General features: G+C 37.9%; 1 protein-coding gene across 1 annotated transcript in view; it reads right to left on the reverse strand.

Annotated features, from left to right (window-relative positions):
* Window positions 1-6,884: 6,884 nt before the first annotated feature.
* Window positions 6,885-17,641, reverse strand: part of VWC2 (von Willebrand factor C domain containing 2) — a 139,048-nt gene continuing 128,291 nt past the window's right edge. Inside the window, exon 4 of the mRNA XM_003797746.1 lies at window positions 6,885-7,395. Within this exon, the coding sequence (XP_003797794.1) occupies window positions 7,244-7,395 (152 nt within the window). The 3' untranslated portion in view covers window positions 6,885-7,243. The remainder of the gene's footprint in view (window positions 7,396-17,641) is intronic.

Genomic DNA, 17,641 nt, shown 5'->3' on the forward strand with positions numbered 1-17,641 from the left:
TGCTAAGAAGAACATTCTCCAGCTCCATCCATGTGAACATGAAGGACGTAAAGTCTCCATCTTTCTTTATGGCTGCATAGTATTCCATGGTGCACGTGTACCACAGTTTGTTGATCCATTCGTGGATTGAGGGGTACTTGGGCTTCTTCCATGATCTGTTTTTAAGTCACTGGTCCTATACAATATTAACTTTGTAATTCCATCACTAACTACTGTGCTGAGGAAGTAGCAATGTTTTGCTTTTACCGACACTGAAGTGTAACAGTATCAGTAAAATCAGTGTATTTTTAATGTAAAAATTAAAAAGAACATGTGATACCACCACTTTTTTACTGGCTTAAGGACTTTCTGTGAGGATACTAGAATAAGGGCTCCATGGTCCCAAAGACCGTGCATTGCTCAATCACCCAGGCTGACACTGTGTTTGACACGGTTTAATACAGGCGCACCTAATAAATAACCATAGAACAAACTAAGCGATTTAACAAGCTTAGCAGCTGCTTTCCTGGAAGAATCCTTGGGTGCTGGTAGTGCAATCCATTTCAGCTCCAAAGCCCACACAGGATGGCAAAATTTTCTGGGCTTTGGAACCACACAAACTGATCTTGGTTCCATCGCTGAGATTTGGGCAAATTACCAACCATGTATTGATTTTGAAATTACTACAGAAGAGTTGATAAAATGAAGAAATCAGATAAAATAATTTGAGTAGTTCTCACCTAGTAAGTGGCAGTTTGCTTCACTGGGCTCCAGGAAGATTGGTCCAACTTGGTCAGATTTTGTAAATTTCAGCACAAGGATCTTACCTGAACAAACTGATGCCCCAGTACTGTTTTAACAGAAGCTTTAGATACAGTTTCATTAGGAATCAAAATATATGAGTCATTTAGAATAAGGAGGTCATGACATTTTGGTGAAGAGCGACTTTTTACTTTGAGATGTATCACACTTGTGATAGTTGAATAAGGGATGTATGTTGCTCTTCGTTTCCTCTATTTGTGGAACATGGGGTAGAGGAATATTTTGGAAATTCCTGTCTAATTTTCAGGGCACCCCAACATAAAAGCAAGTGATAAGACTTCAAATGATGGGCTCCAGAGTGAAGCGTGTTGGGGTCCTTAACTTCTTAAGCCTTCATTCAATAGACTGACTCTTAAGGCAGTTTCTGACATCCCTGAGCCTAATTTTACTTTTCTACAAAAACACACACAAAAAAAGGGGAGGAGTGGGAGATTTCTCACTGTTTAGGGGAATTGTGAGGTTAAATGAGATAATAACTAGAGGGACTTAGCATGGTTCCTGGTCATTGATGTGCATGTTTTGACTCCTTACAAGTAGCTTTTTGAAACTATGAAACAAAACACTTGGTAATACATTGAATGTTTCATAGACAGACATTACTTATTGGATCCTTTACTGTTCCCATTTTAATTATAAATTAAATGGTTAGGATGGGAATAATCTCTGAAATCAAATAATGTATTTATTTGGTAATATAAATATAATGAAATGAGTGGGAAAATTAATACTCTCATAAAATGGATTTGGAAACAGTCCTGCATAAAATTTAAATTCCAGAAGTTAAAAATAGAAAATATTAATTATAAAATAAAATATTATTAAATATTGAGTAAAATTGAGGAATGTTTTCATTCAGCATAATTTCTGAAAATTAAGTATAAAACTAAGGCAACACTATTTACAGTTGCCTCCGATGGTCAGGCTGTATCAGTACTGTCCTAACACGACTTCAGGAATATTCGCAGGTTCCTTGTGTTAATTCTGTGCCTCTATGTGGGGTCAGGCCTAGGCTTTATGTTCTCCTCTGAGTTTAAGAGGAATGAGTTAAACAGTGTCTGTGTGTTGGATAAGAAACTGCATATGGACCAAGCATGTAAAGCATATTTACATTTAAGTTTTAGTAATATTATTAAAACTTGGTCTGAATATGCTTTAGGCTCCTTGTCAGTGTCACTGAACACACAATGGGCTTTATTCCTTTTAAAATTAGGCATTTGGAGTTAGTTTTTGTATTTTTGTGTTTAAGCTAAAACAGCAGGTGCTTTGCAAATTTCAGAGAGAAAATTTGACACCAGTGAAATTTAGATGACCACAACTTTTAAACACTTTCAAACAGGCTTTCGAAAGTATTATGTTACTACACAGACAACTTAGTTCATGAATTTATTTTATCAATTCACTCGATACCTATTGAGGTGTTTAATTATGTTACATAGAAGAATTCAAATATGCAGAAATACTCAAAACCACAAAAGAAAGTCTAAGATAAGAAATCTGTATTCCAAAAATTAGAAATAAGCCAGTAAATAAATATCAAAACTGTCTCTTCAATATAAGAAATTTCCCCCAGCATCAGAAATTTCACACCAAAAAAAAATTATTTTTTCCTGATTTGCATCAGCAATGACCAATGACTGTCATTGATCATCCGAAAACGACTGCAACGAAAGTCAGTGTGTCACAGAGTGCTGCGATATCCTGGATTTGCAAGTTAACTGAGAAATCAAAAGACAGCAGGGCAGGCAGATGACAAAGGAACATTCAGTTGCCCTTTAATTTGTACATTAGCCTTCAACAGGGTTAGGAATTAACTCTGAATTAATAGATCCACAATTTAACAAGTCTTTAACATAAAAATACAGAGTGATGTTTTGGGGATTGATGTCTTAGAGTCTGAATTAATGGGCTTTGTAGATAGTATAGCACACAGATATAAAATTAACAATAACACAAAGTATATGATTTCTAAATCATGCTAAAATAAGATACAAAATTCATACTATGACTGGGACACAGAGTGGCAATTAATCCAATTAGGACTACAGAAGCCTTCTCATGAGCCAAGCAATGACACTTGAATTGGAGGTTGGAAAATGGCTAATAACTCAACATGCTGAAAGGACATTTAGGGACAAGAGCTTGGAAAGTAGAGGCCATGCTCAGAGTCCTGTCTGGGGTAGCCAAAGCCTAGAGGATTAACTGACCAGCTAGGGATTGGGTCACCATGTGACTGTGATGTAATTGTGAAGACACCGATATGCTATGCTGACAAGTTTGGATGTTCACCTTGTGTACAATTGATTTGATCCTCAAAATAAAGAATTCAGTTGAAAACTAGATCTGTGTTTAGAAAAGTAAAATAGTAGGCTGAGGAATTGGTTTGAGTAAGGACGTGGTATAAGGGATGGACTGTTTCATCTCTACTATGGAATAGCAATGACCTGAGCTTTGCAAGTGGCAGGTGGAAGGTGAAAAGTACACAGTGTAACAAGCATTTATTCTGGAATGAGTGTGCCTCTCTCTCTAATCTAATTATTCAGAATAATTACTAACTGTATCAACCATTCACAGATGGCTGCTAGTGAGGAGAAGAGTAGGGAAATAAATAGGTCTAGTAAGAACTTAAGGTTACAAATTATTTGGCCAAAGCAGCATTTGTTTTCTCATCAGTGGTGCTTCTTCCTCTGATACTGTCCTCTTTCCAGACAGGACAGCATCTGGGTTACTTTTCCTTATTATATTGGGGAAAAGTACAGTAGGCTTAATCTAAAGGCTATTGAAGCAAACGTAGTAAGTTGTTAATATTTGTTAAATCATAGTTTGTGTCTATGATTTTATTCTCCGTGTATTTAAACAGTTCATATTTAAAATAATGGATGCATTAATATTTCCAACAATGCTTATTTGAAATAAAATGTATTGCAAATGTCAAATAAAATATACGTTAAAAACTAATTTCACTGCGTAAAATCAAAACAAAAATGTAAAATATCTAAATTATCTGAGTTATTTTGGACTTTTAAGATATTGTATATACACAACATTTATGTTCAAGAAATAGATAAAGTGTTTCTTAAATATATTAATGATGCTGCAAACTTAGAGTGTATTAGAATTCATCTCTTAACATGTTTCACTTCAAAAAGCAGGAGATAAAACTGATAGTTCCAAAAGATTAAAGTAATATAATCAAACACATCATTTAGTTTCAAGGGATACACACTCCTTGCTGTTAAGGGCACGCTGGCCTCCCCACCTGTGCCGGGGTGAGCCGCAACACTGTGGAAGGCCCTGCACGGCTGGGTTGCATCTGGGTTGCATCTAGCTTGCTTCGCACAGGAGTGAAACAAAGTCAAGAGTTTGACATGACTTTACTCAAGAGTTCTGTGAAATATAAGTTAAAAGTACTTATTAATTGACCCCAAAAGGAAATATTCTATGAGTGAAAGAATGACTCTAACTTGAAATCTCCTAAAACAACAGGTAACTTGCAGATTTGCTCTACTGCTTATGTGAGTAGCTTGGTTTTCAGATCTGAATGTAGGTTGAAACTCGGAAATCAATTCATGTACTACGTTTGGCAGCATGATTTTCTTTATTAACTTGAATAAATCATTTAACAGTTCGTAAGTGCTTAATAGAGCAGGCCTATTTGAACTTGAAGATTTATGGCTCCCCCACACTTCTGAACTTGAATTCTGAGGCCCCTTTGAGGACTATATTGAAACCATAGTATTTTGGAATTATAACTTGGAATCATACTTTTTTGTCTTTATTATATTAAATATAGAAAATATATAAATAATATATAAATATTATTATGCAGTTATTAAAAGTTATATTTATTGAGTAGAGCAGTTTCATTGTTGATCAACTCAGCAAAGAGCTCTTTGGAATAGAAGGGAAGGAACAAACTGCCAACCTGAGATAGCCGGATGGTGTGGAACCTCACTGCAAGAGCAGAAGCTTCTCTTGGACAAAAATGCAAATACTTTCATTATCATTAGTACGAGTGATGTCATCGATTCAATTCTGCTGCGTATTTGGATTAGTATTATTTCCAGGTGGGAGAAGACTGAGGGGTGGAAACTGGAAATGGGGAGGGGAGTTACTTTGGTGCAGTAGCAGCCACTGAGCTTCAGCTCTTAGGAGTGTGTGCCTGTGAGTGCGGGTCACTTGAGCTTAGGTCAAGTGAAAGTCAGTTCCCCAAGATGGTATTGTTCATTCTCTCTATATGCAAAACATTATGAGGTTTTCTGAAATTCTCACACCACTGAAGATACCACTGCAGTTATGTCAGAGCTTGTCATCCCTTCTGGTGGGAATTACACTGCCAAGAGAGACAGGAGGTCTCTCTTGGACGGGTCTCCCATTGCATCCTGTCTGGTGGACAGAAGATGCTGCCTCTATGCTGAATAAGAGATAGTTAATGGCCCACCTTCTCCTGGGTGCTAGGGCGAGTTGTTGGAAAAATGATAATTCTATATGAATTTGTCTAAAATTGTCTATCCTTGAATAATGGAGGAATGGCTAATGTCTAGCAGTCTTTAATGACATAAGTTTTAGAAAGCTGATCACACCTGAGAGCAATTAGCTAATAATTCCCCTGAGTATTTTCATGAAATCTATGTGCATGTAGTTCATTTGGTTACAAATGTTCTTCATGCATAAGGTAAAAATTAAATATGAGCATCTCCAGTGTCTAGATGAGGCATGGTGGCTTTACATTTGCTAAAGTCTACAATGGTTCAACTTTTCAGTGATGATAGATGAATCAACATTACTTGAATATTATTCAGTCTTTAATGATTGAATGATTTTTAATACAATGACTTGTTAAATATTCTCTATGTCCTTTTTAGGAAGCCTTTCCAGACTTCATTTGTAACATCTAGCTTGGCTTCTCAAACAATACTGACTTCTTATCCCTGACCACATGTATCCGCTGTATCCGTGTATCCGCTGACCACGAGCCCACAAAGGCGAGGAAGCACACCTTACTCCTTTCTTGGCATCAAAACATTCTGAACTTAATAGGTGCTTAATTCAAGGGTAACCATAAATAAATTTATGAAAAAACACCTTAAAAGAGTTAAATAGTGTCTGTCTATATGTTAATCCCTTAAAGACTTCACATAGTGATTGTAGTTTTTTTTCACCCTGTACCTATTGAGACTCCAGTCACCCCATTCACCAATGTGCTAAGTGTTACGATTGATAAAGGTGGAACTTTTTCTCTAATCAGAGCAGCAGGATTTTGCAATGGCTTTTTTATTCCCTGTCCACATGCAGAGAAAAGAAATTGATGTGGAATCATGTATCCCTACAGGGAAGTTGTAGAGAGCACTCGGCCCTCAGCTTGGTTTTAGCACAAGAGGACAGAAGTCCCGCTTTCTCTCTGTGCTCATGAGGGTGGCGGACGTTGGTTAGCACTCGGGATTTTACTATGTACATTGTGGGGGTAGATGACTCATCCTGATGAGAAACAGAGGAGTCCACTCAAGTGAGAGCTGAGATCTCTGTACTGCATTTAGATGTCAGGTATAAACTTGTTCAGGAGTTTAATTTTCTGCAACTCTCCTCCAGAAAGTTAAAGGATTCTCCTCCTGTTCAGCTTGATGGAAAACAGTGCAAATTTTCCAGCCTGCCCGGTTCCTCAGTTTAGGGGATAATGTCACATTTAGAAGAGAAAGTGATGTAAAAGAAGATGAGACATGTGTATGTGTTTATCTGTGGGCCACGACGAAAGGACTCTGACAGAACTGAAAAGGTGTGTGTTACTGTCCTGATAGCTGCGTTTCCCAAATGGCTGAGAACAAAGTGATAAAAGCAGCGTGTAATTACACGTATCAGAAGGAATATTACATTCATGTGAATTAGACTAAATTCTCTAATGATAAACATTCGCTATATGTCTGTAATTAAACAGAATTTGGGCAAGCTTTTAGGGGAAATCAGTCTTATTATCATATGATCCACCCAGGGCGCACTGTTCCCTGTGAAGATGTGAAGGGGGCCTGGCACTTACAAACATTCCCACGTCATGAGCCAGAGCTGAAAAAGATATGCAGGTACACAGTGAGGACGGTTGACAACACAGCATTTTTAATCTTTATCTATAGAAAACATTTATATAGGCTCTCTAATGGAGGATATAGAAATACATTTAATATATAATAGTGTACTTCCATGTACTTACTGTGAAAATAGCACATTTATTTAGAGAAGGATTTTATGCCCAAAGTCTCAATGATGTTTTGAAATATATCCATTTCATTCTCTTGCAGTCATTGTTACTGAGAAAAGCAAAAGTACCAACAATTTCCTGTCACTCCTCATCAAAAGTCTTCTCCTTTTGATCGATATTTCCCAGAGTCATCTAGAAGGTTCACATCAGTAAAATATTCTAGAAAAGTGTCAGAGTTTTTGCGCCGTGCAGTGTCTACATCTGCCGGCACTCGTGTCTCGTGCACATGGCCTGCCGCTCGATTCTCCACGTGCCTTCCTCGTAAGTACAGTGACATATGGTACACTCATCGGTCTTCACTTCTCTGCCAGCAGGGATGACAGCGGTTTCTGCAAAGCAGTTTGGTCCTGAAATGCAGAAAAATGTTCCATGTTATGTGTGCAAAAGCATATAATATAATTAGGTAGTTAACATTACAGTGTGTGTTTTATTCTCATAATTTTAGTAATACAAAGTACTTCAACTTTTTAATGAAATGAACCAGTGTTATTTGAAATTTTTATGAAAGACAGCATTGTGACTTTGATTAACAGACTATCTCTCTTAGTGCCTCATACATCAGCCAAATCTGCAACCATTTGATTTAACTAATTTTAAATAATCATAAAAAAAGCATTTGAAGCACTGGGACCTTCAAAGAAACGATCTTATTCTACATGACACTTTGAATAGTGAGTGCTTAAATAAGTAAACTACATGAAGTGACATTAATATGGAATACTTTCCAGATAACCTGGGGAAAGATTTTTAAACTTTCACACACATTACAGTGACCTGCAAGGCCCTGAATAATACTGGTTGCAGGTCCTGCCTCCAGAGGTTCTGACTCACTAGGTTTGGGAAGAAGCCTGCTTTGGCAAGTTCTCAGGCGAGATGGGGGTGCTGGTTTGGGACCCACTTTGAGAAGCCCCGTTTTAGTGTGTCCCAGGGTCTCTCTCTGACAGTCCTTTACGAGAATGGAGATCTCTGGAATTCTCAACCAGCATCAACTGGAAGCTTGTCAGCTGACAAATGCATCACGTATGAACTTCATGTATTAGGCCCAAGACATGAAGAAATACTGAAGCTGAAACAACTGCTTTTTAAATAACAATGACTTTATGTTTTGTTTCATGCTAGTAAACCTGATTCAGATGTCAACAACTGCTGTTTCTCCAAATCTGCCTCTAAAGTTCAAAGACTAGTAACTGCTTCACCCTAAATTAAAGCCCCCAAGTTTCAACTTCAGCAGCTTGTCAGAATTATCATTCTGCCCCTACCTTGCTTCTACTGTGTTTGAAAGTGTCCCCACTAACAAATATATTTACTTATCATGTGTGAAGTCATCAAAAAGATGAAAAGTTCATCTGGAAAATTTTAAAAAATAAATCACTCTAGCAAAAAAATGGCCTTTTTACAATTTTAAGCAGAATAATTTGTGCTTTTGAGGTGGTGGTTTCTCAAGGTCACACACCAGCTCCCAAATGCCTTGCTCTGGGCATGGGCCTCTGGCACACCGGCCTCTTTTTCCCACCCTGAACTCTGCTTCTAATTGTGTTCCCCATTCAGACGCCGCCCTAAGATTCTGCCTTTGACATCTCTTCTGCTCCTTCAGAGAACTCAAAGCTTTAACAATCATTATCTGACAATGACCCCAAATTACATCTCTCTTGAGCTCTAATCTTGTGTTTCCAGAAGGCAGTTGTCTGCATTGTCTGCTGACAACAGATTTATCATGTCGGGGCCCAGAGTTTCTTCTCTCTGGCATCTGAGGAGCTGTATTTATTTACTTTTTATTTTTTTTAATTATTATTATTTTTTTTTTGAGAAAAGTCTCATTATGTTGCCCTTGGTAGAGTGCTGTGGCATCACAGATCACAACAACCTCAAACTCTTGGGCTTAAGTGATCCTCTTGTCTCAGCCTCCCAAGTAGGTGGAACTACAGGCACCCGTCACAACACTTGGATATATTTTTGTTGTAGTTGTCACTGTTGTTTAGCTGGCCCGGGCCGGATTCAAATCCACCAGTCCCAGTGTATGTGGCCAGCGGCCTAGCGACTGAGCTACAGGTGGCGCTGTGGAGCTGTATTTATGTTAGAGATACCCATCCATCAACTTTGGTGAACTGAAATACTTAGAATTCAAGATCCTCTCCCTCAGCCAGTGGCCCCAACACAATGCCCTCATCCTCTCTGCACTCAGCCCTTCCCTGGTGGCCTACACATTATGATTACCATGTTCCTTTGCCTACAATGAGTTTTTCTCTAATTTTCTTTTTTTTCTTTTTTTGAGACAGTCTCAATCTGTTGCCCTGGGCAGACTGCCTTGGCATCATAGCTCACAACAACCTCAAACTCCTGTGTTTCAGTGATCCTCCTGCCTCAGCCCCTTAGAAGCTGGGACTATAGGCACCCATAACACCAACTAGTTTTCTTCTATTTCTAGTAGAGATGGGGTCTCGCTTTTGCTTAGGCTGGTCTCCAACTCCTGAGCTCAAGCAATCCACCTGCTGAAGCAGGGGTCCTCAAACTTTTTAAACAGGGGGCCAGTTCACTGCCCCTCAGACCGTTGGAGGGCCGGACTGTGGGCCCCAGGATGAGTCGGCTGCTAAGCAGGACAGGCAGCAGCGGCAAAAACACCCAGTGGGCCGGATAAATGTCCTAGGTGGGCTGCATGTGGCCCACAGGCCATAGTTTGAGGATGCCTGTCAGAAGCCTCCCAGAGTGCTGGGATTATAGGTGTGAACCATCGCCCCTGGCCATAGAAGGAGCTTTCTTCAGCTCTAGAAGGTCAATGCCCCTCAGTGCCACAGGGCCTGTTCAGGTGGGCTCTATGTCCTCACAGGTTCCCTAACTGGTCACACTGTCCTGATGGGTGCCTGAGCTGCTGTGAATTTTAGAGAGCAAGGGAGAGTTTCATGACAGCTTGAGCTCTCTTTGGCATGATTTTTCTTTCTCCTCATTATCCTTTTTGGCGAGTTCTATTTGAGACAACAATCTCATCTAATTCATCCTAATATTGGTCAGTGTGTTTTAGACACAGAAGACAAACCCATAATTGTCCAGAAAACCTGCAACCTTAGATGCAAGTACTCCTGAGTCTCATCTTCACACAAATATGGAGTAAAAATCTGGGACTGCTGCTTAATAGCTAAGTGATCTTGGACTAATTATTTTCATTGTTTTGTGCCTTAATGCTATACTAGTAACTCATAGGGCGTTATGAGGACTAACCTAGATAGTTAACATTGCTTGCCCTGTAGTTATTCTACAAACACTAGCAAAAGTCCTCGCCTGAATTAACCTTCTTACATCTATATAATAGTCACTGACACTGATTTTTTTTTATGATTTTTAGTTTACTTCGTATTTTTTATATCACTGTAGAATTTTGGGACTTTATTTTTCAATGTTTTGCAACCCCAGTATTTAATTTTTATGTAGATTTTTTTTTTTTTTTTTGAGACAGAGTGTTACTGCATCATCATATCTCACACCAGCCTCAGGCTCTTCGGCTCAAGTGATCCTCTTGCCTCAGCCCCTAGGTGCCCACCATGAGGCCCAACTAGTTTTCTATTTTTAGTGGAAATGGGGTCTTGCTTTTGCTCAGGCTGGCCTGGAACTCCTGAATTCAAGCAATCCACCTGCCTCGGCCTCCCAGAGTACTGGGATTATAGGTGTGAGCCACTGCACCCGGCCTATGTATTTTTAACTTTTGTACTCAAGTCAGTGGGGAGTCTTTTTTTACTTAACTTAATTTTTTTTTTATGTTCAAATTTTCCAAACTCTGGCTAATAGGTGGCCTGAACTGTAATCATCCTTGAGACATACTCCTGTGGTCACCAAAAACTTTCATTTCTGAACCAAGAAAGTATCTTCAGCTCTTTTTATCCACAGTTAGAATTATCCACGGGGTGCTTATTCCTTTTAGGGGAGAATATGTTTAGAACCAAAACAAGACATGGGTATGGCTTGTCATTATACTGGGGTGACACTGCCACACCTTCACATATACATTCTTTTTCAAATTTTAAGTTCATAATTATAATTCAAAATTTTTCATTTTAGGTGTCTATGTGTGTATAGCTTTTCTCTTACATTTTAAATTTAACATGTTATTTGACCTATTCATTATAGATCTCATTTTACACTGAGATTCCTGTTTATTAAAATCATTAACATATTCACCTGTTAATTACAACACAAATGTTACTCCTAATAAATGGCAAATACATTTTTTGTGCACTTCTCGAAGCCAGCACGTATGTTCAGAAGTCAGTTAACTCTTTTCTGTTGGCCCCAGCAGCGACACGGAGTGAGGCTCCTCTGCTCTCCTTCATTCTCGCCAGTCCCTCACCTCCCACCTCCAACCCTTTTCAGTAATTTTTAATTTCTCTTTTTAAAAACAAATTGTTCTCTCATTTTTCTTTCACAAATGGTTGCATACTTCTTACTTCTATTTTACTTTTTCAATTAAAAGCATGTTCCCCCCAGCTCAGTCCACGTCATTCTTCAGGGACAGTCCTCATCCCTGAGGGTGCCAGAGGGCACCTGTCACGGTTTATTCAATACATACCCTTATGATGGGTGTTTTGAAACTGGTCCCCCTGTGTACATGTAATGTACAAACAGTGCATTTATTTTTGTCATCTGAATTAGGCAAGGAAGAGATACAGAAATTGTTGGAAATTTATCAGCAAAAAATGTATTGATGAGGAAAAAAAGCCAACAAAAAGTGTTAAAATGATTTGAAGCATACAAAAAAGGCAAAAAGCAACAACTTATATTCTGTTTCACAAAGGGAAGTGTTTGTTTCCTACACTTTCAAATATAACTACATGTGAATTTCCCTATCCTTGCTAAGTGAAATATGAGAAACAGCAGTGACTCTGGGCTTTCCTCGAGTCACAACTTCCAGAGTAAACTTGGGGTGAGGGCACTACGAGCGAGTATGTGGACTGTCCGACCTTTGTCTTCCAGGGCTGTGATGGGAAAAGCAAATCTTCTTGATAAGAACCTTATGATAATATTATGGATTACATTTTTTTTTTTTTTGAGACAGAGCCTCAAGCTGTTGCCCTGGGTAGAGTGCTGTGGCATTACAGCTCACAGCAACCTCCAACTCCTGGGCTCAAGCGAGTCTCCTGCCTCAGCCTCCCAAGTAGCTGCGACCACAGGCGCCCGCCACAACACCCGGCTATTTTTTGGTTACAGCCATCATTGTTGCTTGGCAGGTCGGGCTGGATTTGAACCCACTAGCTCAGGTGTACGTGGCTGACGCCTTAGCCAGTTGAGCCACAGGCACTGAGCCGATGGATTACATTTTTGATAGTTGTTTAGTAGTCACTGTATTCCCTGTGACCTTTGACATCAAAGAACTGCCCAGGCTGAATATATAGGCAACTACACGAATAACCTTTTGGCAAACACCGTACAGCTGAGGCAATCTGTATTTCAATTAAGCTGTATCAATGAGGACCATTAAAAAGCCTCTTCATCTTAAATGATTTTTGCCTGAGTAGGGGGATCATTCAAGCAACTGTTAACTAGAATTATACACTGTGTTGTTAGTTTTTTTCCTGCTGCAAATATTTAGATACTATATAGTTAAACAAAGTTAGTGTACTTGTAGTTTATAAATTCTTTTTTAATCAAAATGACATAGAAGTGTTCAGTAAGTCATAAAAAATTTAACTGAAATATAAATGTGGATTTCTATGAGATCCCAATTAATTTTTCTAAAACCTGTACCTTATAAGCAAAATTCCTAATAATATATTTGTGACACTCAGCCCAATCCCTCTGAACGTGTCATAAATTTATCTTCTTTATAAAATATGTTATTTTAAAAAACTTTTTATTTTAGCACTGAGGACTGTGAAAACTTTTTATTTTGAAAGTGTAGATTTAAATCAAACCAGGAAGTTGCAAAGATAGTTGAGGGAAGACCCATTATTCCTTTGCCTAGTTTTTCCCAGTAATTACAGCTTGTTACAGAATGATACAAAAGAGAAGCTGAGAGGTATAATGTATGAGGCCACATCTATGTTACATAATCACATACACAGCGTTGTGTAGTCACCAGCCCAGTTATCACCACAAGGACCGACCGCACGCTACCTTGTGTAATCACATTGAGCTTCCTCACGCCACATTATCCTTAACTCTCAAAACCACTAATGTTTGTTTCATATCTACGGTTTTTTCTTTTAAAAGGCACTACCTGAATGGATAATAAAATAAGTGGTCTTTTAAGATCGGCCTTTTAAACTCAGCGTAATGCCCTTGAGATCCAAGTACACTGCCATGACTTATCAACAGTTCATTTCCTTTTCACAGGGAAACTAAGCTCCTTGTGTGGATGTGCTCTAGTTTAACCATTTATCCATTTAGGGGCATTTTGGATTTTTTTTTTCTTTCACCTTGAGGCTATTATAAATAAAATCTGCACATTGTGTGTAAACACAGATAATTTTCATTTCTCTGAAAGCCTAAGAGTGCCATTGCTAGAATTTTATGGCAGTTGTATGTTTATGGTTGTTGTATGGTTTATCAAGAACTGTCAAACTTTTCCAGAGTGTCTACAAAATTTACACTGCAATCAGGAATCCAGTTTATTCACATCTTCACTCTCTTTTGGTTTTGTTACAAGTTTTCATTTTAGCCATTCTGATGGACAAGTTGGGTTTAATCTGTGTTTCCCTAACAGCTGGTGGTGATCATCGGTTCATGTGTTTGCTGTTTTATATCCTCATCTGTGAAAGGATTCTTTATGTATTTTGTCTATTTTTTAATTGCTTTGGTTAGTTTTTTACTGTTTGATTTTGTGTTCCTGATACATTCCAGGTGCTATTTGTTTGCAAATATGGTTTGCAAATATCTTCTCTGAGTTTGCAGCTTATCTTTTTAATGTCTTAAGAGGTTTTCACAGAGCAAATGTTTTATATTTTTTTTCAGGAATTTGATTTTATTTGTAGACAACTGAGGAAATCTACCACAGAGTCACTGGGAAGAGACTGGATGGCTCAGATGTGTCCTTTCAGAGATGACTGTGCTGAGGATGGATCAGGAGGCAGAAACTGGGGACAAGGATGGCAGAGGTCACCAGATTCGGAGTCTGCACCTTCAGAGAAAGGTTGTCTTGAGTGGCTCTTCTGCTCCCAAAAGACCTGCAAATGTTGTCATGTGAAATAGATTATGGCTTCCATGTTCTTTGGAAGCCCTGGTATGAATGAAGAGGCTCCCATGTTAGCTAAGACTCTGAGACGCTAGGACATTGCAGGGCAGAAATATACTCAATGTTTTATATTTTAATGAGGTCAAATGCATCAATTTTTCCTTTTATGGGTTATGTTTTTGATATCCTAATAGTGCATCATAGAAGCCCTATGTCTAAGAGATTTTCTTTTTATCTTATAAAAATGTTGTAGTTTTATAGTTTAAATTTAAATCTATGATCCATTTTAAGATAATTTTTGCCGAAGTTGTGAAGTTTGTTGAGATTCTTTTTTTTTTTTGTCTATGATTCAGCACCATGTGTTGAAAACCGCCCTTTCACTGAATTGCCTTTGCATCTTTGTCAAAAATAAGTTGTCCATACCGTTCTGGGCCTGTTTCTGGGTTCTCGCTCTGCTCTGCTGATCTGTGCCTCTGGCCCCTTGCCAATGCCACACTCTTGAAATGGGGTAGATTGTTGTTTTTTTCACATTGTGTACCTGGGACAACATCCAAACATTATCTTATACGTTTTTGCAAATATTTTCACCCACTGTGTGGTTTGCCTTTCATTTTCTTAATAATTCTTTCATAATGCCAAACTTTCAATTTCAACAAAGATCAGCCCACCGATTCTTTCTTTAATGATTTATGCCCTTGGGGTTGTATAAAAAATGTCATCACCAAACCTAAGGTTATCTACATTTTTCTCTTATGTTTTCTTCAGTGAGTTTTGTGGTTCTGTATACCTTTAGGTATATGATTGATTTTGAGTTAATTTTTGTGAAGGGTATGAAGTGTCTAGAGCAGGTGTCCTCAAACTACGGCCCGCGGGCCACATGCAGCCCACCTAGGACATTTCTCCGGCCTGCCGGGTGTTTTTGCCACTGCTGCCTGTCCTGCTTAGCAGCCGACTCATCCCGGGGCCCACAGTCCGGCCCTCCAATGGTCTGAGGGACAGTGAACCGGCCACCTGTTTAAAAAGTTTGAAGACCCTGGTCTAGAGTCATTTTTTTTTCACATGTGGATAACCACTTGTTCCCATTCTATGTGTGGGAAGAATTATCTCTGCACCGTTATATTATCTTTACTCCTTTATCACATACTAACTCGCTGTATTTGTATGGGTCTATTTCTGAGTCCTCTCTTCTGTTCTGCGGATCCGTCTATTGTCTGCTAATACCGCTCTCTCTCTTGAGCTCTGTAGCTCTGTATCATCTTAAAGCAGGGTAATGTCACTCCTCTGACTCTGTTATTCTTCTTCAATATTATGTGGAATGTTCTCAATCTAGGTCTCTTGCCTCTCTTTATAAAATTTAGGATATGTTTATGTATTCACAAAATTACTTGCTGGGATTTTGCTTGAAACTGTGTTGAATCTATTGATTAATCTGAGAAGAAGTGACATAATGACAATATTGAGCCTTCCAATCCATGACTTGAAACATCTCTCCACTGATTTCATTTTTCCGAGTTTGTAGTTTTCCTCATAATTTTTTATTCCGAGTTTGTAGTTTTCCTCACACAGATCTTATACACATTCTGTTAGTTTTATACATATGTATTTTAAATTTGTTGTGTTAACATAAATGGTATTGTGTATTTAATTTCAAATTCCAGTTGTCCATTGCTTATACCAAGAAAGTCATTGAATTTTGATTATTAACCTCATAGCCTGTGACCTTGCTGTAATTTCCTATTAGTTTCTGGGTTTTTTCTTGTCAGATTTTCTACACAAAGCATTATATTCTTTACAAACAAAGATAGTTTTATTTCATCCTTCCTTGTCAGCATATCTTTTAGTTCCTTTCCTGTCTTACTGCATTAGCTAGGACTCCCAGTATGAAGGTAAAAAGCAGGGGTGGGGGGAAATCTTGCCTTGGTCCTGGTGAGAGAGCTTCAAGTTTCTCAGCAAAAAGTATGATTTTAGCCATACGTCTTTTTTTGTAGATAGTTGTTACCAAGTTGGGAAAGTTCTCCCTATTCCTCATTTACTGAAAGTTTTTGTCATAAAAGAGGGTTGAGTTTTGTCAAATGTTTTTTCTGTATCTACTGATAGGATCATAACCTTTTTCTTTCTCAGCCTGTTATAAATTGTGACATATTCAGGGTAAATCTCACTTGACCGTAGTGTATAATTCCTTATACATTGTTGGATTTAATGTGCTAATAGTTTGTTGAGAATTTTTGTGTTTATAGTCATGAGAGATACTGGTCTGTAGTTTTCTTTTCTTACAATGTCTTTGTTTGGTTCAATAAAATGGTAATGTCAAAAGAAATCATAGCATATTGGTACGATTTCTTACTTCAATATTTGGTGGAATTCATCAGTGAACCCATGTGGGCCTGGTATTTTCTGTTTTGGAAGGGCTAACTATTGATTAGATTTCTTTAATACATGTATATATAGGCTTATTCAGATTATCTATGTCTTCTTAAGTGTACAATTGTGTCTTTCAAGGAATTGGTTCATTTTATTTAGATATCAAATTTGTGAGAATAGAGTTATTTATGGTATTTCTTTGTTAACCTTCAATGTTTATGGCATCAGTGGTGGTGTCCCCTTTTTTGTTGCTGTTATTAACAATTTGTGCCCTCTGCTCTTTTGTTCCTTTTTTTACTAGCCTAGCTAGAGATCTACTGCTTTTAAAGTTCTTTTCAAAGAACAAGATTTTGTTTTTGTCATTTTCCTCTACTGATTTCTTCTTTGCAAATTCATTGATTCCCGCTCAAATTGTTATTAGTTCTTTGCTCTTGCCTTCTATGGATTTAACTTGCTCTTCTTTTTCTGGTTTTTAAAAAGATGGAAGGTTGTATTGTTGAATTTAGAATTTTTCTTTTCTATTTTATGCATTCAGTGTTACAAATTTCCCTCTAAACCCTGCTTTCACTATATCCCAAATGTTTTGATAAATGTTTTAATTTAGTTTAAAATAATTTAAAATTTCTCTTGACAATTCAAATAGTCTTCATTTGTTACTTGTAAGCGTGTAGTTTAATCCTCAAGTATTTAGGGAGTTTTAGCTATCTTGCCGTTAGTAATATCTACAGTAATTCCATTGTGGCCTGAGAACAGATGTTATATGATTTCCATTCCTTTAATTTTGTCGAGGTGTTTGTTACGGCCCAGAATGTGGTCTATATTAGTGAATGTTCCATGTGACCTTAAGAAGAAGGTGTATTAGGTTGTTGCTGGATGAAGTACTCAATAGATGTCACTTATATTCAGTTGATCAACGGTGCTCTTCTGGTCAACTATGTTCTGACTGTTTTTCCTGCCTGCTAGATCTGTCATTTCTGATCCAGGGATGTTGAAGTATCCAAGTATAATAGTATATTCATCTATTTCTTCTTGTATTTCTTTTTTTTTATTACATCATAGCTGTGTACATTAATGCA

The sequence above is a fragment of the Otolemur garnettii genome, unplaced genomic scaffold (assembly GCF_000181295.1).
Source record: "Otolemur garnettii isolate 467f Iridium unplaced genomic scaffold, OtoGar3 scaffold00123, whole genome shotgun sequence".
NCBI lineage: Eukaryota > Metazoa > Chordata > Mammalia > Primates > Galagidae > Otolemur > Otolemur garnettii.